The following is a 23,635-nucleotide window of genomic DNA, read 5'->3' as shown; positions in this document are numbered from 1 at the left end:
TGCGCCCCCGGAGTCTTCGCGACCGCCTGGTCGCATGGTTCTGGCGCTCCTCCTCAGCTCGAAATCGAGCCCCATCTGTGCCCGCCTTGTAGGTGTCCCACCAGGCCCAGGCGTCCGCCGGAGTTTCAAAGAATAATGCCTTGTCGTCCACTATCACTCGCAGTTTGGCCGGGAACAGCAGGGAGTATTGCAGTCCCTCAGTGCGTAGCTCCTTTTTGATAGAGAGGAAGGAGGCTCGCTGCTTCTGGGTTTCAAATGTATAGTCCGGGAATAGTGTGACGGCACTATTGTCCACCTGGAATGGGCCCGCTTCCCTGGCCCGCTGAAGGAGCCAGTCCCTGTCCTTATAGTGGAGCAATCTGATGACCACTGGGCGCGGCGGGAGACCCTGGCGTGGAGGTCGAGAAGGGACGCGGTGCGCCCGCTCCAGCGTGAAGAAGGGGGAGAGGCCCTCTGGGGCAACCACAGTTTGGAACCAGTCGGTCAGGTAGCCCACCATGTCCGTGCCTTCTTTTTTCTCCGGCAGGCCAACCAGGCGGACGTTGTTCCGCCGACTGCGGTTTTCAGCGTCTTCCGCTCTCCTCTCTAGGGCCTGTATCCGCTCCATCGCTTCCGCGAGTCGTCCCTCCATTGATTTGTGGGCCGGTACGACCTCTTGTAAAGTAGCTTCTGTGGCCTTGACCCGGTCCTGTAGTTTTGCATGATCTGCGCGCAGGTGACCCAGCCCCGTCGCTACCTGACCAATATCGTGTTGCAGGGCCTCCTTCGTGGCAGCAATGGCGTCCAGTATCCGGTCCTGCATCAGTTGGAGCTCCGTGGGGGGCTGCGGGGAGTCGTCTGGTGGTTCTGTAGCTGGGCTCCTGTCCCCCTTGGGTCCTCTAGGCTTTCCCATCTCGCACCTCCCTGCAAATCAGGGCCCTCAGGGTGATCTGGCGTCAACAACGTCTCCCGCAATAGTTCGTCGCCAGCCCCAAGGTGGACTCGCTACCAGCCGTCGTCAGCCGGGACTCCGGGGACCGCGTAGCGGAGATCGAAAATGGTGCCAGCGATCTGCTAGGGCTTGTCAGCTTCCCCCGGTAACCGTGCGCCAGGGGTCCGCACCGGGGTCCACCTTCCGATCACGTCCTCCAGGCAGTGCTTTCTGGAGCTCTCCTCAGCGTGTCGTAGCGCCGACGATCCGAAGTCACCCTCCACGCAGGAAGCACAACTTGGGGCTAGAGGCGGGGTAGAAAGAGTAGGACGTGCAGTGCCCCAGCAGGTGTACTCCACCCTCCGGTCCCGGTTCTCCGTTTCCACAACCCACGGGTCTAGAGCCGGTTCAGCGCTCCACCTGATCCCTTGCAGAGACAGTGTCACCCTTCATACGCGGTCCGGGCCGGGCAGCCGCCCAATCAGGCCGCAGGCTCCGTCGTGGGCAGGAAAGGGTGCCCCCCAGACGAGGTTGGACGTTCTCCGGGCAACCCCCGCTCTTGATGTCCATGGAAGGCCTCCCCAAAGCAGGCTCGTCACGTCACGGCCGCCTACGGGAGGACTGCGCTGTTGCAGGACTTGGCAGCACCCCCAGGGGATCGCAGGCCTCAAAGCCGGGGCCTAAAGTGAGCCCCTTGTGGTTGTGGGCGGAGCCCCGCCAGATCTTCACTCCCGGTCGGGCCTCGCACTGACCTCAGGGTCCGCCGATGCTCCGGATGGCCGCCGCCGCTCCCCACAGGTCCAGCACTGCACGGCACTCCACGCTGTGGTTTCAGGACCTCAGGGGCGGGTTGGTCGCTATTCCGCAGCGGCTGCGAGGTAGGGAGCCGCCATCTTGTCCCCAGCCGTCCCGGGTATTCCGCGCCCTGAAGCGCCCGCTATGCTTGATTTTGCGGCGCGCCGCCCCAACAGGAACAGACCTAGAAGTCGGCTCCGGGATCGACCCAATTTCCACGGGGATCCCGGGTCTGAAGCAGGATTTTAGGCGGAGTACGGGCTGAGGGTCGGGAGCCTCGCTAGGCTGCGACCGTTTCCATCGGCTGCTAGCCACGCCCCTCTACTGAAACCTTGGATATTATTACTTTTTAGGTGCCCCTTCATTGCTAGGTCCTGATGAGACCCCACATTGTCAAGTGGGTGGAAACATCATCGACTAAGTGACGCAAACCATTTGTCACGTACTATTATTGTATTAGTAGGCTGCGAGCACTCATTATGTATTGATTTAATGGTCGCTTTTTTACATTTTTGATAAAATCTTGTTTTTATGTCACAATGAGTCACAACCTTGGAATATACGTTTCACAATCACTTGGGACAACATGCACTGGATTTAAAATAATGTGTTTACATTATATAAAGCAACGGATTTTCATACCAAATTCGTGCTATATGCCTTTTCTCTTTCCGAAATCTCCTTGCCTTCAATTATTGTGATTGTGCAAATATGTATTAAGTAACTTTGACTGATTGTCCACAGGAACCGTTGTTTTCTGTTAAACTGTAAAGTACCCTGGTTCCATGTGAGTATGGTGTCCCTTGTTTTTTCACACGCGACTTGTAGAGAAAAATCACAGAGCAGACGTGAGGCAGGCTTAAACAGTTTTCTAGTCTTGCTACTGCCCTGTGTGTGAACCTTACTGCAGTGCTGGAATTGGAAATTTTTTACTCCGGGACCCCATAAATTGGGGATCAAAGTGTGACAAAAAGGAGGTAGGGTCATAAGGGGCAGACTCATAGAAAGCAGTCTGACAGTCAACTTGTATTTTTTTTTAGTAACTCTGTCACAATGATATTGGCAGCAAGGAGAAACATGACAGTAAATCTGTGTGACTTAACTGGTTAAAAAGGCTGCTTTTTAAAATATCTTATGGGGTTAAGGCCCGTGCTGCAGAGATCTTCCTGTGCCCTGTAAATCTCAGGGAATAATAATAATGGTAAAATAACTATTGTGATTAATGCAGATTAATGGAGAGGTCAGGGTTTTGCCTAGTCATAGTTTTGACTCAAAGTAGCAGATGGTTAAAGTGTCTCCTGCAAAGTGCATCCTGTAACATGCAGATGACAGATTTTCATTTTAAGTGGATAGGTAAGTGGTGTTGGAACCGGGACCACCGGCCCACTTAGGGTAGCATGGCACAGAGTGGGAAGGCTAAATCTAGAAGGCAATTGTGACGTACTTGCGCAGTACACACTACAATACCCCAGCGCAAACCCACCAAAAATGACACCACACTGTCTTAGTTAAATAGAAGATAGAGAGACTTTATCCTTCTGCATTAAAAAAAAGGGGTGGAGTTTCCAATAGTTAATAAATTAGGACATTGGGCATTCCATTTTTGGATTAACTGCATTAATTAGACAGTACATTGCATTGCATTTCCTCATAGTAGTCAAAGAACCAGATATTTAAATACATTCAACTAGGCAAACAGCAGGTAAGTATATTTCACATAAATCAATAGGTACATGCAGCAGTGTAAACCAAGCAGGTAAGTACATTAAATATTGAATTAGCAGATATATGTATCAATTTGGAACCAGCAGGTAAATGCATTCAGTTTTGAATTAGCGGGTATTTGCATCAATTTAAATCAAGCAGGTAAATACATTAAGGCCAGAACATCAGAGGTTCTATATTCAGGGTGCGCTGTCTCCTCCCAGCTCCTGCGCAAGAAAGTGCTTACAGTTGCTTAACTTCAGGGGTGGGGTCTAGTACCCACTCTCTCTATATGAGCCAGTCACGCTGTCACGAGGGAGAGAGGTTCAACTAAGGGGCTCAGTTCTTGGCAGCCCCATCCATCGCAGTTCCCCCTTTCTCTGATACTCTGCTTCTTCAACCCCACCCTCAATTAGGCTGTAGTGTAGTTCCTATATTCCCAATAGGCTCTGCGCATTGGAATAACATAAACGGCAGTTTAGACGTAGGACTGAGGTCATCTAGGTCTCTACTGAATATGTTAGACTTAATTAGGTATGCCAGCTAGCTCAGAGGTCACTAGAAACTTTCTCGAATGAACAGGAATGAGTTAACTTTCCTGATTAGACAAGAAGGGATTCGTTTCTGACAACGCATAAACATGACAACTTTGCTCCACCCAGAATAAGGCGTATATCTCCAGAGTCGTGTGAAAACAATAGATAGCTATTTCACTCACTCAATCGTGCATTCTTAGTTTCACCAGGAGTGCAGAGAAATAGAGAGACGGGCGTTTTCAATAAAAGTTGTTATTTATTGAGCAGTCTTCTTTCTCATGCAAGAGAAATGAATTGCCACAATTGCAATACTTGTTTGTAAAGTAAAGTGCGTACAGTAAAAGGAGTATTATGAAATAATACTGTAAAAGCATTGATATGGTTTCTGAGCCATATGATACTTTAAAACGGATAAAATATATACATACATAAAATCATTGACTAAACGTACTCAACTGGTGCTTCTAAGATACGCCTACCCCGGTGTACCTGACCTAAGCCTAATACGTGGGAAGAAGTAAGTAAGTTGCAGTTTAAGTTAAGTTAGTTTTTGCCAAGAATCTGAATCAAGAATTCTCTTAAGGTTTTAATCAGATTCCGTACCTTGGTTTTAGAATGAAGGAGGTCTTGTATCTCTCTCTCAGGACTCGATCTCCCAGCAACCCGCAAGGGTGACTGGAAACACCGAAGCTGGAATTTCTCGGCAAGAGAAAAGACAGCGTCTCTCTCAGTGCATCAAGTGGGAGGGTCGGCTTCCTTCGCCTCTCGCATCAGCTGGGCGTCGGGCAAGTAGATAGCCGCTCTGCTCCAAACCACTGTGTGTTTGCTTAAGGCAACGTTGGTATATTTATACCTGGAAGGTGCCGGGTTTGACGTAAGGTTGGACATAAGACGTCACTAAGAACTTACAGTTCTTTCTGGACTCCAGGAGTTCTTGTGCAAATCAAAACAAAAGCAGAGGGAATTCCCAGGCTGTTGGAGGCTTGGTTTGTTTAAAGAACGAGTTGTACTTTCTAGGAGTCTATGGGAGTAGCCTTGCCGTATTTGGACTGCATTGGCTATGACTAAATATGGACATGATTCTTATGCCTTTATAAGGATATGTTTTGTTATAACCACATAAGGGCATGAATCGGGAATATTTAATTAGGGTCCTAGATACATTCACAAGGCCTTTCCCCGATACCTCTGCGCCCGTCCGGCGCCTCTGTCACTCTCCACGGAGTGAGTCTGCAGGGCCTAATCTTCTCCTGACCACCGGCTCAGGCCTTACAACACTTCGCCTGAGGCGGGGGTAGGGGCCACAGCGGAGCCGCAACGCCGACACCACGGAGACCCCACAGCGTGTGGGCCTCCTCGCGCTTCTCTCCTGACCTCCGGAGAGATGGGCAGGCAGTTGGTTCGGCCTCCCGAAGGACCGCGGCGGCTTCTCCTCCTCTGAGGAAGCTCCGGCTCGGGCAGAGAGGTGACGTGCTAGGCGGGAGTCCTGTTGCTAAGTGACCCCGCCCAGCATCTCTCTCAGAGCCTCGCATCGCTCCTCTTCTCCTCACGGCTTGGCCCTTCTGAGAACCCAGGCCAGCGGCGGTGAAATTTTGGCAGCCTCGGCAGCCTCGGCACCTCAGCGCTTCGGAGAGGGGGTCTGATCAGTGCAGCGCTGGCGGAGATGGGCGGCAGACGCGCAGACAATGTCAACGCGCTTCTGACAAGGGCCAGACAGGAGGTAAGGGCAAAGGTTAGGTCTCAGCTTCACTTCAGGGGTCATAGGAAGGGTCCCTTGCTCAGCGTTTGCCCTCTCAGCCTATAGCGCCCACCCTCCTAGTCTCCCGGGGCTGGGTCAAGGTCACTCTCACCAGCTGACCAAATGGAGCAGTCCTCTTAATGTGGGGACACACTGGGGCGTTGTGCTCTCTGATCTTCTCTCAGACAGGGCCAGATCAACTGGTAGGAGGGCAGCACCCCAAGACCAACCCGCAGCCCCTAGGAACAGTCAAGTTAGCCTGTGACACCATCCTCCTGACGCTATAGTCTGCACTCCAGCCAGCCCAGCAGTGTGACAAAATGGCTGCCCAGTATCCTCCCTTATATAGCTATAGCCTGGGCCCAGGTCACTAGAGTGGACCGGAAGGTTCTGGAACCCCCTAATGCTATCCTATGGGCCAGAGCTCCGAGATAATTTCTAGCAGGCGTCCCTTTTTTGAAGCTCACCCACCCACTATTTTAGAATGGCGCACCTGCGCCTCAGCACTGATTGGCAGTGGTTAGGCGCCCGGAGACCTAAGGCCACACGAAAAAGGATAGGTGAGAATAAATGTGAGGCAGAAAGAGAGAAAAAATAGGGGGAGACCACCCAAAAGCTGACAGGTCTAACAAGTGGGTTACGGCTTTTTACACATAAATCCAATAATTTTGTTACTTGCAGCTCATAAACTGCAATCCTTATAATCTAGCACAGAGACCTATGATGGACGAAGTGTGACACCAAACCTTGTAACTATCATTCTGGTCCACTGGAATTAGGTGATGTGGCAGTTGCAGGGCTTTATGCATAGTTATGGATTCACCGCATTTGCCCCATAATTCATCAACTGTTGCCAAATATGCAGATTTCAACAAAAAAAATGTTTCTAGCTCAAACAGATGAAAGGTAACTAAAAGCACAGTGACATGTCGCCACACAAAGGCAGTCCTTTAGTCAACTTTCTGTTGCTTATTTCTTTATTTGGATGTCAAAGTGGTTGGCACTAATGAGGTAACACTTTTGCCTATATAGTGTTAACATACGTACAAATTCCAAAATAATGAGGTAATAATAGCACAAAATGCCAAATATTTCGCATTTTCTTGGAGCATAATTTGCCTTTTCTTACTGCATAATTTAGTCAACTCTGCCGAATATGCTCTGCCCTGCTGCATAAATCCAGTGGCCCCACCATCACTGTATTATGTAGCACATCCTGCACATTGATTTATACACTTGTATAATAATGCCCCAAACCTTTTAGAGAACATCAGGCCAACGAATGTTGTTTTATTCGATTTTTTTGTGCATTGACACTTTTATAACAATTTTAATTAATTGAATCAAATAAAGTAATACATTGAATCAAATAAAGTAATACTATTACCACTTATACAATATTATTGGCAATGTATAATGTGTGCATATGACCGAAGGCATTCTGACACCCTACATTGGGAGGAGTTAGAAGCACTGTAAAATAAATATATTAAACAAATTGTGGCATTTAAATTGTATAATCTAAATACTTGCACAGAGGGATAACGCTGACTTTCGAGTGCATTCATATCCGAACAGCTTGCTCCCAAATCGTAGTTTCTCTTAAGAACTTGTGAGGCATAACACCCTCGTTTCCCATCTATTACTCTGGCATCTAGGTGATAAACTCGAAATAGCTCCCATTCAGGATTCGATTCTAAGAAAAGCGGTTAAGCCTTTGGTTGCCGCTTGGAATGGAAAGCAGACAACGTGCAGGCGCTGCAGAATGCGTCCCAGTGTTAGATCATTCCTACCGTTTCAGCCTTGTTAACTGCGCAACCGAACTTCAATCCCCAGAAGGGAGCGCGGGGTTGCTCGGGTGAATGCGGAAGTAAGAGGCGGTCTTTGAAATGGACCTGTTTATGTAAATAGCTTCCTAATTGTAATCCCTAAGGGGAACTAAAGAAGGAGGAACTAAGGAAGGAGGGTTAGAGATAGACAGGGCATTGAGAGGCAGTGGCCTAGAGGGGAGAGAGCCGGGGGAGAGACTGACAGCGAGTGGAAGGGCTGAGAGAAGAGAGGGCAAGGGGGAGAGAATTAGATGAAAGACACAAGAGAAGGGCGTGGAGTGCTGGGGAGGGAGGGCGAATAGAAGGTAGACTAGATAAGAGTGGCAGAGGTTAAAGGAGCAAATACGGGCAAGCGTAATAATTGAAAAGTGATTGACAGGATAATGCGAACACTCTGAGGACTAACGGTAGAAACTTAACGGTGGAGCCTGGCAGGGGGAATACAACCAGGCTTGGCAGCGGGCCAGGAAGAGACAGGGTGACAGGTCTGTCAAGGAGCAATAGAGACGCACCGACTCGAGTTCCTTGGACTCATCAGTGACAGCAAGAGAAACTGTGAGACTAACAGCAAGAGTGACAGTCGAGGATCAGCAGATCAAAAATGACAAGAATTGTAATTTGAAAGGTATCAGGTGCGAATAATAATAAGAGTGCCTGTGAATTTACATCGAGCGAATAGTTACAGTGACCTAGTGTCAGTGACTAGAGAGCGAGAACATTCCTGGCTCTACTGGGAGAGCGAAAAGGGGGAGATACATATAGTTAGGGGTGCGATTAAATGAAAGGAGTAGATTTGGAAGAGAGGGAGAGGAGATCTGTATTGGAAGGGACACACTAGCAAGAGTCTAAGACGGAGAAATGACAACTTCCCCTCAGATTTGGACAAAGAGATCGTGAGGTACTGAAAGGCAGACTGGGACGGGCAATGATGGTTCACTGGTGACTGCTGCCCCCTGGCAGGGCGCGGGGAGAGACTTGCCACAGAGCCAGATTGGCGAAACATGGAAGCACCCGAACTACCCCTGGAGGTAAGATTAGCCTATGACCGGAGTGTGGGTAGTAACTGCATGTGAATGTCATTTTTGATAATGTAATTACATCCTGTTAAATTCTGCTACTTCGTCAATTTCTAAGCACTACCTGATTTGTCAGGTTAGAGAACTGGGGAGTTAAGTATATTTGGACTGGATCACCTTATTTAGTCAAGTGTACAAAAGGGGATTCAGTATCAGATCTGGCAGTATAACTAGGACAGCTACCTCACTCTCTGTCATCAAAGGCACTGTTTGCACTCTTGGCCTTTCATGTGTGACAACCTGATGTATTCTGAGTGCTGCAGCTTTGGTTCACATCTTTCAACTGATTAGATAAACACACATGGTAGAAAGGATTTGTAGGTTAAAGTCCCAGGACTTGAGAGTGTCTTTGATGAGGTGGGCAGTCTAATAATAATCTGCTACAAGAGCGATTGAAAATATGGGCTCAGTCCTTTCTCCTCGGAGCCAGTGTAATGATGCCAATGGTGTTGCGGATCATAGGATCTGCGGAGGCTTTTAGGGGGGCTTAGGGCTGGCTTTAGCCATGGTTGTGCCCAGTGCGAATGTATTTCTTTGCGCCTCCCAATGGCCTTCTTTCCAATGGATTACCTCACTCCCATCTTCCACCAGTGCCCCTCCTCTCTCCACAGCCTTCTCTCGCATGTATTTCATTAGTTTTACAGTGCTATATCAGTGTAGGGTGTCGGAGCACTTGACGTCACACAAACATTATACAGAGACTATAAATCATAGACGTGTAAATTAATGTGCAGGAAATGTTACATAAGACAAGAGCACTACAAGGTGTAGGAGTCACATCATCCATACTGGTAGGTAGTATATTTTAAGAGTTCTTGGTTTACAGAAACGCTAATTCAGGATTTAAAATGTAATGGCTTTACTAATAAGAATTGGGATAATGAAAGACAGGGGAAAAATATAAGGTTATAAATCTATGTCATGCAGCTCTCCGATGACAGTTCATAGCTCACTGTGCTATGTTAGGATTGTAACTTATGACCTCAAGTAACAAAAGGATCTCTATGACGAAAGAAGTAACACTGAGTTATCTACATAAAATACAATTCTATGATATACATGGTAACCGTGCTTTGCGCTCCTTGATGATGTGTCAAAACTGCCACGAGACGAAACTGACCTTTCTCCAGCAGGTACATTAATCACCAGAGTTATCTTGACAATTTTATTCTTGCCTGAAAATAGCTGGACACATAAGTGACTCTTCAGCAGGTGCTTTTAACCCATTGGCTGCTTCCGCTTTTTTGCGGCAGTGCGACCGTTTTAAAAAACAGGCGCGGCAGCACCAGCGAGGTAGTGCTGCCGTCGGCCAATAGCCGACGGCAGCAGCCAACGGGTTAAACTCATAAAATATTTCAAAACATAGTGTCCCCTCGAGCTCGGAGCCCAGTGCGATGGCACCGTTTGCACCGCCCTAAAGATGGCCCTGGCTTTCAGCACCTCTTCTTTATCTTTTCCATGGACGGAAAGGGAACCTGAAGGCACAATGAGATAATAAATATACACAGCGCTGAGAGGCATGAGACATTTTAGCACTATGTACGATAAGCTACCTGTAACTGCAATATCAGATAGTGCCAAGTTGTCAGGGTGTCCCATTTAGTTTTTCTCTCCATTCGAATCCCAAGTAAATGATTCGGGGTGCAACATTTTAACCTAAGAATAATTATTGTTTACTTAGTGCCATACACACACGGGATGGTATCTAGACACTTGAAAAATGGGTTAAGTTACTAGCTAACGCAATGGAATTCATTTTTAGCAATCGTGACAGTTTTAAAGGTTGAGCTTGCCTTGTCCAGCTATGACCTCATGGCGGGCTAATCTCTTGCCCTGCAATCAGCGTACAAACTGTCTTGCTAGCACGGAGTGGTCATAAAACAATTCACCATTTAGAGCTACTAAAAGCATTGTTGATGTTACAGTAGTCTAAGTACACAGTGTTATTTTACGCTATTACCCCAAAAAAGACCATACTGTAGACATATTAATGATATTGTATACTCTAGCCCAGGAGTCTCCAACCTTTTCTGTGATAAGAGCTACTTGTGATCAATGAAAATCATCCTGAGCGACTAATATTATAAATATTGTAATGGAAATAGCATTAGACAAGATTACATTAGTGGCCAGTATTTGCAAGATTGCTGGCAGTGGTTCACCCCAGTTTATCATTCAGGGTTGCAAGCAGTAATCTACAGAATACTGTATTTATGTCGAATGCCTCGTGGTGAGTAATACATAATAGCCATAGCTGCAAGGTCCCCGGCACGAAGAATATTAGGAATAAGTTTCCTTCGCGCCTCATGATTTATCACTGGAAATATCAGCTTGAAATCTAATTTGTCTCCAAACAGCAGCTGATGAGTTTCCGAAAATATACACATTCTCGTCTTGAATTTTGGGTCACATATGTTAATTCAACCAATCAATACCCTCTAATTTAGTGGAGTGGTCTGCACTCACAGGACATCTATTTACAGATAGTTGGAGCACTACCAGTAGTGTGTGAGCTACTCGTTGGAGAAGCCTGCTCTAGGCACATCTTTAATAATAAATCCAGGTGCGAGCTGTGTGTGATTGTGTGTTTAAGTGAAATTGTATATTTACGATTCACAGAACTGAATGGGGTAAGGATGTCCCATATGTATATATATATTTATTTTGTTGCAGATTTTATATAGCGCGGATTCGACCCGAAAGGTATTTGAGCGCTTTACATGAGCATCAGTTACGTTACACAAGGACACATTCATTTTTTTGGTAGGCACGGGGAGATTAAGTGATTTGCCCAGAATCACAGGATGTGGAGTCGACCCAGAGGCTTGAACCATGGTTTCCCAGCTCCAACGTCAGCAGTCTAGCCATGAGACCACATCCTCTCCTCTATATAACAGAGCCAGTGACCGCGGTCGCAGTGCATGGCAAAAGGCTGTTCCCACTGGTTTGTGGTGGCGCAGAGAAGGACGTGCGCTACTGGAACTGGGTGGGTCTGAGATCGGACACTTCCCGTGGTCATAGGCCAGTCCCTGCAGCTAATGCCTTCAGCACTCAGCTAAAGGGGTTGAACACATCTGAGAAGTATGAAGGGCACCTTCAACACTCCCAAAAATCATAAGAACTGAACCTATGTTTCCAATAAACACAATTACAAGATGTTATGAATAAGTAACAAAACCGAAACTCATGATCTTGGACTGTTATGTTTAGCTGAGCCAGCTATACTCTGAAATTTCTGCCTTGAAAACCCTGGTGGGCAACCCATCTACTGTGCCCATGATCTCAAAATGTTTATACCAATAAATAATAGGACACAAAAGCACATCATCATTAAATAAAATCATCTCTCCAAATAAACATTATGCTATCCATTGCGATGTCATTAATAATGTTATTGTTAAAGTGATATTTAAAGTCACTTGTGATGTAATCTGTCACTTCAATGGTAAGGTCAGGAGCATGGCATTTCGGGTGAGAGTTATGGTTTGCATAGCATGGACCTTATGTTTGCTAGAAGTTTTAGAGGTCAAACTGTGAATTATTTCCCTAATTCACAGTACTGAATTCTTTGAAAGCAATTTACCTTCCCTTAAAAAAGAAAAAAACATAAACACAACATCTCATCTTTCTTTCAGTGGTGGTAAAAAAAAATACTTTCATACTGACACTGCTGCTCTTACACCACTAATCAGCACACTTGACAATCTCATCCTTGACTCAAACATCTACCAATGAATCTTCCTCACTGTGTGAAAATAAACATTTTAAACACAGAAACCCTGTCAGCAAAAAGTTAAACTGTTTCAGTGCTTAATTTGAGCCAGTGGTTTTTCGGTACTCGGCACCGGCACTTCATTCTCAACTCACACCATTGAGCATTAATGACAGTTTACCACATGGGGGGACTGTCGGTCTAATTTTGAGATGAGCACAACAACAGTGTTTAATTCCTCAATATACATTAAAAAAGAATAATACCTGCCAGCCACGCTATTCTTATAGCTTTGCGTGGCCTGGAGTAGTCTAAATTGTCTCATTTGTAGAAGTGTGATGGTTATTAGTTGTGTTGGTACTGTCATTTGCTGCGCTGGTAGGGGCAATGGGCAGCACAAGCCGCAGTGGGCTCCTGAGACGATTCCTGGCCCTTATTGTTTTACAAATTAAGCACTGATTACTGTCCCACATTGCCCTTTATGTTCTCTTTTTATAGATTTCTTTTTAAATCTGTTCTCTAGAGTCAATGGACTACAAAAGAAAACACCTTTTTGGATGCTTGTTTTTAATTTTCTTACAGTGTGCTTTGCATTTAAAGTCAGGTTTTGTGATAGGACCCGTTGTTACATATAAAAACATATTAAATACTAGCACATTGTCCCCAAGAAAAACACACATATCTTAAAACACTGACGGGCATAGCTGATGTTTTAGGCAAATCCTAAATCCTGTATGACGCTCAAATGCTCTATATCTTGCTAAAACCCTTGTAGTTTGCAGTAAATGTCACCAGAATTCTGTGATGGAAATATGGGGCCCACATTACACAAATATATCATCATAGTCTTTATTTCGGCACAATGGCCATAAAAGAGCATATGAGAATACAGTACATAAAAATTTATAACATAAAAAAATCATTTATGCTAATCTTTCAATTCACAATGTCTTTCATACAAATCTAGCACATTGTAAAAATCCAATGTTGGACAATTTAAAACAATGGCATACTAAAGTTGCAATTAAACATTTTAAAATAAGAGCAGAACAAAATCCAATCCATCAGTTAAGCATCCTTTTCTGTCGAAGCTTCCACATTTGCATCAAAAACAGCAAATCCGATACATTGCCTACTATCGCTTGTTAGTATTTTATACACGGTCCTATAATTCCTAAAGCACAAGATATGGCAGACTGTTAAAATCCACTCCCTTTAACACGCTCAGCCTTTTCCCCTACTTGGGGGCAGAAAGGGTAGAACATTTCAGAATCATAGGCGTCATGTTTCCATTTAGCTGTGAAGGAGCAGGTAGGCAAAGTTCTCAAGCGAAATTTGACATATAAAGACTTCGCAAAGGGGGTTCAATCTCATCCAAGAACGCCTCCAGATGATTATCAACTTTGAACTCCAGAAAGGAGGCAACGAGGGATCCAGGCCTAAGAGGATGTAGAATTAAGCTGTCAATATAGCGCCAATAGACACCTTTTAACTCTGGCTTTGAGACAGAGATGGCGTCTGCAGGGGAAGACCAGAGATTCTCATACCCAATTTGACCTAGTCGATCTTTGATAGTCCGAAACCAGGTGACCTTACAGGCACCAGGCTGCCCCAGAACATCTTCTAAGACCAGAGGAATCGCAGGAGCTCTGGGTCTACCCATAGTCTTCGCCAATATCCCAGCTATGTCATTAATGCATCTAAGTTCATAGTCTAAACGTAGAAGTGTAAGCGGGCTACTGGCTGGTAGATTACTAAAGCTCCGGATGTATGACGTTACAACGCATACATTTACATCGCATGCCTTTACAACGCGGTATTTACAACAAATACCTTTACAACGCATAATGCTTTTGGGCGCTGGATAGTGAATAGTTTAATTTACTATTCCAACTCCAGTCCCCGTGGATAGTAGGGAAGGTGTTGGATAGTACATTAAACCTATTCCCTATCCTAGAGCGCCCCCAGCGCAATGCGTTGTAATGGTTTGCGTTGTAAAAGTTGCATCGTAAAGGCACTGCGTGGTAAAAGTTGCGTTGTAAAGGTTGTTCACCAAAGCTCCTCATACATTGGTTTTCTATTAACTCAATAGCTCTAATATCTTGAAATCCCCCCCAGAGTTCTCCACATGCTGATTTGCCCCTAGGGCCTGACATTTGTAGAGTTCAAAAGCTGGAGTTATCAGGCGAAAACAAAGAGCACTCACAATACTTCCCTAATTTGAGCCTGTGCTTCTGAACATGGGATGACCAAAAGGTTCTGTGAGCATAAGCCCCAGATAATCAAACACCTGGACTCTATCCAGAGCTACGCAGTTAAGAATTGGGTTAGAACAGGATGTTGGACAGGGATTACAAACCATGTATTTGGTCTTGCCAAGGTTAATCTCCAGCCCCTGCTGCCTGCAGAAAGACCCAAAACCGTCTATAAGTTTCGGGATTGGCATAGGGGATTTAGATAGCAAAAGGGTATCATCTGCAAACAGTAGGGTCAGGATCTTAACCCCAGAAAGACACTGGTCATCATCATCACATTTCTCGAGCTGAGATACCAGATCATTAATGTAAAGAAAGACGAGGGTTGGGGCCAACAAACACCCTTGCCTCACTCCCCGATTTACTGGAATTGGATTTGTTAACTCGCCCCGGGGCCCACAACTAACCAGGGCGTAATGGTTAGAATCTAATCTAATTATAACTTTTAAAAGATAACTGGGGACCCCCATTTCCGCCTGCACCTTCCACAAGGATTCTCTGGGAACAAAGTTGAAGGCAGACCGAAGGTCCACAAAGATCACATAAAGGGCTTTCCTTATGATGCCAGTTCCGGTGTGGACCACAGGTGCGCCCAGTATGTCAAAGGTTTCAGAAGTAGTACATGATCAATTCTATTTAGATCAATATGTAGGTGTATAAGGGGAGTCCTTGGGGGCAAATCAAACAATGATCTAATACATTTGTTTTCAGTGTGTGTGAGAAGGGACATTTCAACACAGCCCCAGAGCTCTGCTCCATATATGGCCCCTGCCATAGAAGAGGCCTTATGGAGTTCTAGAGCGGGTGATACTGCGCCGCTGGAGGTGACCTTATATTTCCTGCCTATGGCAGACACCCTTTGGTGTAGGATAGTCCTGCTTTTTCTTACTTGAGGGTCCCGGGACAGATTGTCAGCCAGTCTAACGCCCAGACAGGCAAAACATTTTACTCGTTACAGAGGCAACCCCTCTAGCATCATCCTACTTCTAAAAAAAGTGTTGAGGGTTCAGCGACATGTATTTGGATTTAGAGGAGTTTACTTCTGGGCCCCTTGCTGAGCAAAAAAGTTGAAAAGCTGCCCTGCAAAGATCGAAGACCAGATGGAGTTCTAGATATGAGAAGCTTGTTGTCAGCAAACATGAGTATTGGGGAACTAATACCTGCAGATTTCGGGAAGTCATGCCTGCATTTAGCCAACCACTCTACTGTTCTATTAATGTACAGGCTGAACAAGGTGGGGACTATCATGCATCCGTGCTTAACTCCATATGGTTTATTGATATCCTCGACATGAGGTCCCCGCACGAGTTCCACCTGACCTGGGCATATGTGTCAGTATGTAAGATCTTTAGAATCCTTAGGAGATTTACAGGAATACCATACAATTTAATTACCCTCCAGTGCTGCCCTCAGATCTATGAAGGTGACATAGAGATGGTCCCGCCTTATGGCAATATACTTCAGATTGTTCTGAAGCGGAAGACCTGCTCGATTGTGCTAACCTTGCTTCTAAACCCAGCTTGATAATCTGAAAGGATACAGTGATTTAACATCCACAATTGGAGTCTTGCTAGGACCTGCCTGCAAAAACAATTCTGACCGTTGTCAATCAGGTTAATTGGCCTATAGTTGGATGGGTTGTCCCTCCTCCCATTCTTGTAAATAGGAACGATAGTAGCGCCTTTCCAGGAGGGAGGAATCTCCTCCCATCTCACAGTGGCGTTTCCCAGGGCATTTACATAAGGGACTCATATTTCAAGTTGTGATAGATAAAGATCACCAGAGATACCATCGGGTCAGGCACCTTCTCCCACCCTCATTAACTTTAAAGCCTGCACCGTTCCCGCTAGCCCAAAGGGGCTCCTGTACTGTTCCCGGCCTGGTGTACTGTGTGAACTGCCAGAAGATGGATGTTCATCTGAATTATGTCATTGGAGCCTCCATCGTTAATCCCGCCCTTGAGTGCCGTGTAATCTAATGTGAGGTCAACAACATCTGGGTTGCATCATTGGACCCCTCCCTATATAACTCTCCAAAATAGGCTACCTATGAGTCCCGTAGAAACACAGCTTTAAGATGGTATTCTATGGTGCAGGAGCCAGCAGCTATCCGCTTCATTAATTCCTTAATGTTCCGATCCTGTTGGGAGTCTGCAAATTCTTCCTATTGATCTTTATTCCAGTTCCTTTTAGCTTGGTTCAGGGTAGCCCTGTGCTCTCTTCTAGCATTGCCCTATGCTCACTTTTTTTACTGCTTCTCCTACTATTGGGCTCCTTTCGCCCTTCCAATTGTTACTAGGAGAGGAGGCTCGTGGTTGTCTCATAAAACAAATTTCCTTTGGCTTTTACAAGCGAGTCAGATTTAAGACACTGATGAGCACCTTTAAAGTCTTTTGTAATGTTCATAGGATTTACAGGCTAGGGAGATTGAACTACTTCTCCCCTATCAACAAGAACTCTAATTTGCCTGCTATTTTTGGGAGGTCTTATCTGCAAGACTGGTATAAAGCGGTATTCTAAAACTGGGCGACCTAACTACTACCGAAGGAATTAAATCATTTGCTGATCTTCAAAGCAAATATGGATTGTGAGACCAAAATGCTTTTAAGCATATCGCTATTCACGACTTCCTGTCTCGAAAAGCTGGTGGGCCTGCCGGGTTTGCGAAAATAGATCTTATCGACAAATTAAGGGCCCCAGTTCCACCTCGGATTGGCTCTATTTATTCTGCACTGAATAGCCAAACTCCTAATGACATGCCTAGAATAGCAGACAAATGGCAATCAAAGTTGGAGGTCCCGCACAGTACATTCTATAATGCTTTAAAACATGCCCAGAGTGATCTGCTGTCGGACAAATTATAGGCGCAATATTTTAAAACCGTTTTCTTTCTATATATTACTCCTAGCAGAGTCGCCAAATGGGGAACAGGAAAGGGGACGCTGTATCCTAGGTGCTCAGAGTTTTGTGTAGATGCAGTACACATGTTTGCCACCTGCCCGAAACTTACTCCACTTCTTGTTAAAATACAGGACTTCCTTGGGAGGGTTATTTCCCAGGTCATAGAACTGACCCCTACGCCTATCTTATTAGGGACCTAAGATGAGGTCAGCAGAAAGAAGGGCAGGGCACTCATATTTGTGGCAATGACTGTGTGGAGGATCTGCATAGCCGCAGCATGGGTAGATGCAGATCCTCCAATATTTGCCAAATGGCTAGCTAGATTAGTTGCGACCTATCATCTTGAGAAGGCTATCTACACCAAAAAAGGCCATAAGGGGCAAAGGAAGGGGCTAGACATTTGGGAACCCCTAACTATCTGGCTGGATCAAACTGGTCCATAGGGCTAATTAGTCCAATTGACAACTTAAGGGCCTCTCTCCCTAATTGGTGCATGTTAAATCATGGTAGTTTAGGATTAAGCCACATCTTTTTCCTGTCTTCTTTGGTTTTATGCAACTCTTTTTTTTGCCTATCCAATATATAACCTGTGTTGTTACTTTTTTATGTCCTTTATTCGTATTGTTGTATAAGGGGGGGGGGGGGAGTTCTGGAGGGTTTTTGATATTGCCTTACCACTGTAATATTACTCTGGGGGGGGGGGGGAGTTATTATTTGATCTGGGGCCTACCTCTATATCGATCATGAAAGACCAAAGTGTACTATCCAAAAAGATATAATCAATGTTACTTGTACACAGGTCTCTCTTGAAGGTCGATTGTGGCGGCAAGTCACAAGGGGCAGAGCCATTCACAACCTTCAACCCATGTATTTGTAATAGATTGACAAGTTGAGCAGAAACCTTAGGCTGCCTGTTTTCGGCATCAGATGAAACAGAAGACATCGATTGGGGTCACATATTAGGTCCCTCTGGTCCAGGGTCAAAGGGCTAGAAGGAATTTGTGTATTACAGTCTCCTGCAATAATTTTGAGGTGACTGTGCTGCAACTGCTTAAGGGTGTCCGAAAGACAATCTTTGGAAGTTTGGTGGAACAATAGTTAGATGTTTATAATAGCAATATGCCTGCCCCCTGGAGCAGAGCCTGTTTTAATAACTGTGCCCAACAGATCTCTGCACTTGGACGGAATTCTCTTTATTGTGGCAAAAAAGTTCACCCGCAACCAAATCACCAGCCCTCCAGACGCTCTCCCAGCAGGTGATGGTAAAGCATTATAAGTGAATGAAAAGTACCCTGATTTAAAGACCGGCCCTATCACCCACCTCTCCTGTTATAGGATGATATTATGTTGGACTATGAATGTTCCCCATTCAGGATGCCTAAGCTTTGATCTGACCCATGCTACTTTCCAGGACAGAAATGTTAATCTATAATTTAAATGCAAATTCGCCCCAGGTTTATGCACTTACTGGTTGGTACTCTGTCTCGTTTGGTCCTCGGGGACTTTGGATATGTTTAGGGATGTTCCTAAGTTGTCACAATGACTATGCAAGTTATTTGAGGTCTCAATCATTGGAATGCTTGGTGAAAGTGAATGTTTTGCCATTCAAAGCGGGACAACCCCACTCTGGCTTACTATCGGTCAATCAGTATCAGAAAGGTTGACTATGTGGGCCTCTGGAAGAGCAGCCGCTTGTGAAGGGGTTGATGGATTCAGAGTACAAGCAGTTTTTAGGGCTGATAGTGACTTTGGGGTGTTTACCATAAGCCTCATGTGTGAGCCTGTAGAGGTTCTGAATCTGTGCTCTAGTGCTATCAGACCTTCTACGAGTTCATGCTTTACCAGCATCAAACCAATATAGTTGACTTTTAAATGCTCATTGCTTAATCGAGTGGCCTTTAGTATATCCTCTCTGATAACTGATCTGCAACCTCTCACCTTTCTAAGCCAGTGGATGACTTTGTTTGTTAGTGAGTCATGTGATTCTCTACTGCGGTGGTACTCATAGTACGGCCCGCGGGCCGACAGCGGCCCGGCAGGCCTTCATTGGCGGCCCACGGACCTTGCCTTGCCATTTCTACCTTTCCAGTGAGGCTGACAGTAAACACAGAAGATGACCGCAGAAGCATACGTAGTGAATGCGTACGTATTATATAGGTATTCACTACCTATGCTCCTGCGGCCATCTTCTGTGTTTACTGCTAGCCTCCTAGCGCTTTCACAGCTGACTTTTAACCAGCCTTTTGGGAAGCTTCCTGTTTGGACAGAGCCAGATAGAGGCAGAGACAGACAGATAGAGACAGAGACCGATAGAGACAGAGGGACAGGTAGAGATAGAGATAGATGGAGATAGAGATAGAGACAGACAGAGACAGTCAGAGACGGAGAGAGACAGAGACTGATACAGACAGCGACAGAGACAGAAAGAGACAGACAGACAAAACAGACACAGACAGACAGACACAGACAGACACAGACACATATAGAGACAGAGACAAATACAGATAGAGACAGAGACAGATAGAGACAGATAGAAGCAGATGGAGAGAGACAGACAGAAGCAGACAGGCAGACAGAGACAGACAGACAGAGACAGACAGAGACAGACAGAGGCAGACCGAGGCAGTCAGAAAGAGACAGACCGATAAAGGCAGATGGAGACAGATGGAGACAGAGACAAATGGAGACAGAGACAGATGGAGACAGAGACAGATGGAGACGGAGACAGATGGAGACAGAGACAGATGGAGACAGAGACAGATGGAGACAGAGACAGATGGAGACAGAGACAGATGGAGACAGATGGAGACAGATGGAGACAGAGGGAGACAGAGACAGATGGAGACAGAGACAGATGGAGACAGAGACAGATGGAGACAGAGACAGATGGAGACAGAGGGAGACAGATGGAGACAGAGGGAGACAGAGACAGATGGAGACAGATGGAGACAGAGACAGATGGAGACAGATGGAGACAGAGACAGATGGAGACAGAGACAGATGGAGACAGAGACAGATGGAGACAGAGACAGATGGAGACAGAGACAGATGGAGACAGATGGAGACAGAGGGAGACAGAGGGAGACAGAGACAGAGGGAGACAGAGACAGATGGAGACAGAGACAGATGGAGACAGAGACAGATGGAGACAGATGGAGACAGAGGGAGACAGGGGGAGACAGATGGAGACAGAGGGAGACAGAGACAGATGGAGACAGATGGAGACAGATGGAGACAGAGACAGATGGAGACAGATGGAGACAGAGACAGATGGAGACAGAGACAGATGGAGACAGAGACAGATGGAGACAGAGACAGATGGAGATGGAGACAGATGGAGACAGAGGGAGACAGAGACAGATGGAGACAGAGACAGATGGAGACAGAGACAGATGGAGACAGAGACAGATGGAGACAGATGGAGACAGAGGGAGACAGATGGAGACAGAGGGAGACAGATGGAGACAGAGGGAGACAGAGACAGATGGAGACAGATGGAGACAGAGACAGATGGAGACAGATGGAGACAGAGACAGATGGAGACAGAGACAGATGGAGACAGAGACAGATGGAGACAGAGACAGATGGAGACAGAGACAGATGGGAGACAGAGACAGATGGAGACAGAGACAGATGGGAGACAGAGACAGATGGAGACAGAGACAGATGGGGACAGAGACAGATGGAGACAGAGGGAGACAGATGGAGACAGAGGGAGACAGATGGAGACAGATGGAGACAGATGGAGACAGATGCAGACAGATGGAGACAGAGGGAGACAGAGACAGATGGAGACAGATGGAGACAGAGACAGATGGAGACAGATGGAGACAGAGACAGATGGAGACAGATGGAGACAGATGGAGACAGAGACAGATGGAGACAGAGGGAGACAGATGGAGACAGAGACAGATGGAGACAGAGACAGATGGAGACAGAGACAGATGGAGACAGAGACAGATGGAGACAGATAGAGACAGAGACAGACGGAGACAGATGGAGACAGATGGAGACAGATGGAGACAGAGACAGATGGAGACAGATGGAGACAGAGACAGATGGAGACAGAGACAGATGGAGACAGATGGAGACAGATGGAGACAGATGGAGACAGATGGAGACAGATGGAGACAGATGGAGACAGATAGAGACAGAGACAGATGGAGACAGAGACAGATGGAGACAGATGGAGACAGATGGAGACAGATGGAGACAGAGACAGATGGAGACAGATAGAGACGGAGACAGATGGAGACAGAGACAGATGGAGACAGATGGAGACAGATGGAGACAGATGGAGACAGATAGAGACAGATGGAGACAGATGGAGACAGATGGAGACAGATGGAGACAGATGGAGTCAGAGACAGATGGAGACAGAGACAGATGGAGACAGAGACAGATGGAGACAGAGACAGATGGAGACAGATGGAGACAGATGGAGACAGATGGAGACAGATAGAGACAGATGGAGACAGATAGAGACAGAGACAGATGGAGACAGATAGAGACAGAGACAGATGGAGACAGATGGAGACAGATGGAGACAGATGGAGACAGATAGAGACAGAGACAGATGGAGACAGATGGAGACAGATGGAGACAGATGGAGACAGATAGAGACAGATGGAGACAGATAGAGACAGAGACAGACAGAGACAGATGGAGACAGATGGAGACAGAGACAGATGGAGACAGATGGAGACAGATGGAGACAGAGACAGACAGAGACAGATGGAGACAGATGGAGACAGAGACAGATGGAGACAGATGGAGACAGATGGAGACAGATGGAGACAGATGGAGACAGATAGAGACAGATGGAGACAGATAGAGACAGAGACAGACAGAGACAGATGGAGACAGATGGAGACAGAGACAGATGGAGACAGATGGAGACAGATGGAGACAGATGGAGACAGATGGAGACAGATAGAGACAGATAGAGACAGATGGAGACAGATAGAGACAGATAGAGACAGAGACAGATGGAGACAGATGGAGACAGATGGAGACAGATAGAGACAGAGACAGACAGAGACAGATGGAGACAGATGGAGACAGATGGAGACAGATGGAGACAGATGGAGACAGATAGAGACAGAGACAGAGACAGATGGAGACAGATGGAGACAGATGGAGACAGAGACAGATGGAGACAGATGGAGACAGAGGGAGACAGGGGGAGATAGATGGAGACAGAGGGAGACAGAGACAGATGGAGACAGATGGAGACAGAGACAGATGGAGACAGAGACAGATGGAGACAGAGACAGATGGAGACAGATGGAGACAGATGGAGACAGATGGAGACAGATGGAGACAGAGACAGATGGAGACAGATGGAGACAGATGGAGACAGAGACAGATGGAGACAGATAGAGACAGAGACAGAAAGAGATAGATGGCTAGAGAGAGCGATAGAGAGAGATAGATAGAGATAGATATAGAGATAGATAGAGATAGATAGAGCGATAGAGAGAGCAATAGAGAGAGCCAGAGAGAGAGCTAGAGAGATAGATAGAGAGAGAGATAGATAGATGTGTGTATGCTGGGTCTGGTGGCTCAGTGGACTAATGCGTCTGTTGCAGGGGACTGTGTTCAAACTCATGGTCACAGGTTTTTTTTTTTTTTTGCTCTAGTATGACCCCGCCCCCACCGGCGTGGCCCTCTGCCCACAAACCACACTGTAAATTTGGCCCCCTCGAGAAAGTTTGAGAGTACCCATGCTGTACTGCCTCACAGGAGTTTCGGGATGTTAATCATAAATATATTGTGTTCCTTTTTAGCAGCTACTCCGGGCCTTGTTCGAATACTTATTGGATTTAAAATTTTAGCACCACGTGGCCCCTTCCCCTAAAAGAAAAAAGCCACCGGGAGATGATGTGCAAGGGGCCAATATCGGCTCAGTGAGGGGTACATGAGCCCCCCTCACCCACAATATATGCAGGGCCCTGTGGTATGGGGTCCCCAGGGCCGAAATCGTCCCAGAGAGGCTGGAGCAACCCCTCGGAAATTCAGCAAAAAATCAAAGGTTACCGGGACATTATAATTAGGTTTAGATTCTACACACACAAAACCATAGAAATTACACAGTTATAGGGGCACATGCATCAATCCCGCATTTTGCGAATTCTAAATAGCGAATTTTGCCGATTCCGTATTTAGAAATCGCAAAAT

General features: G+C 46.2%; 1 protein-coding gene across 2 annotated transcripts in view; it reads left to right on the top strand.

Annotated features, from left to right (window-relative positions):
- The first annotated feature begins 7,453 nt into the window (after positions 1–7,453).
- The window catches only part of LOC144797717 (uncharacterized), a 139,684-nt gene continuing 123,502 nt past the window's right edge, over positions 7,454–23,635 (top strand). Inside the window, exon 1 of one of the 2 annotated variants that reach the window (XM_078668456.1) lies at positions 7,454–8,540. In XM_078668456.1, the coding sequence (XP_078524582.1) occupies positions 8,514–8,540 (27 nt within the window). In that variant the 5' untranslated portion in view covers positions 7,454–8,513. The remainder of the gene's footprint in view (positions 8,541–23,635) is intronic. The other variant, XM_078668455.1, reaches the window with a different exon arrangement.

This window comes from Lissotriton helveticus, chromosome 12 (genome assembly GCF_964261635.1).
Source record: "Lissotriton helveticus chromosome 12, aLisHel1.1, whole genome shotgun sequence".
Lineage (NCBI taxonomy): Eukaryota > Metazoa > Chordata > Amphibia > Caudata > Salamandridae > Lissotriton > Lissotriton helveticus.
The sequence above is the reverse complement of the archived record's forward strand: the minus strand, read 5'-3'. Positions and strand labels throughout refer to the sequence as shown.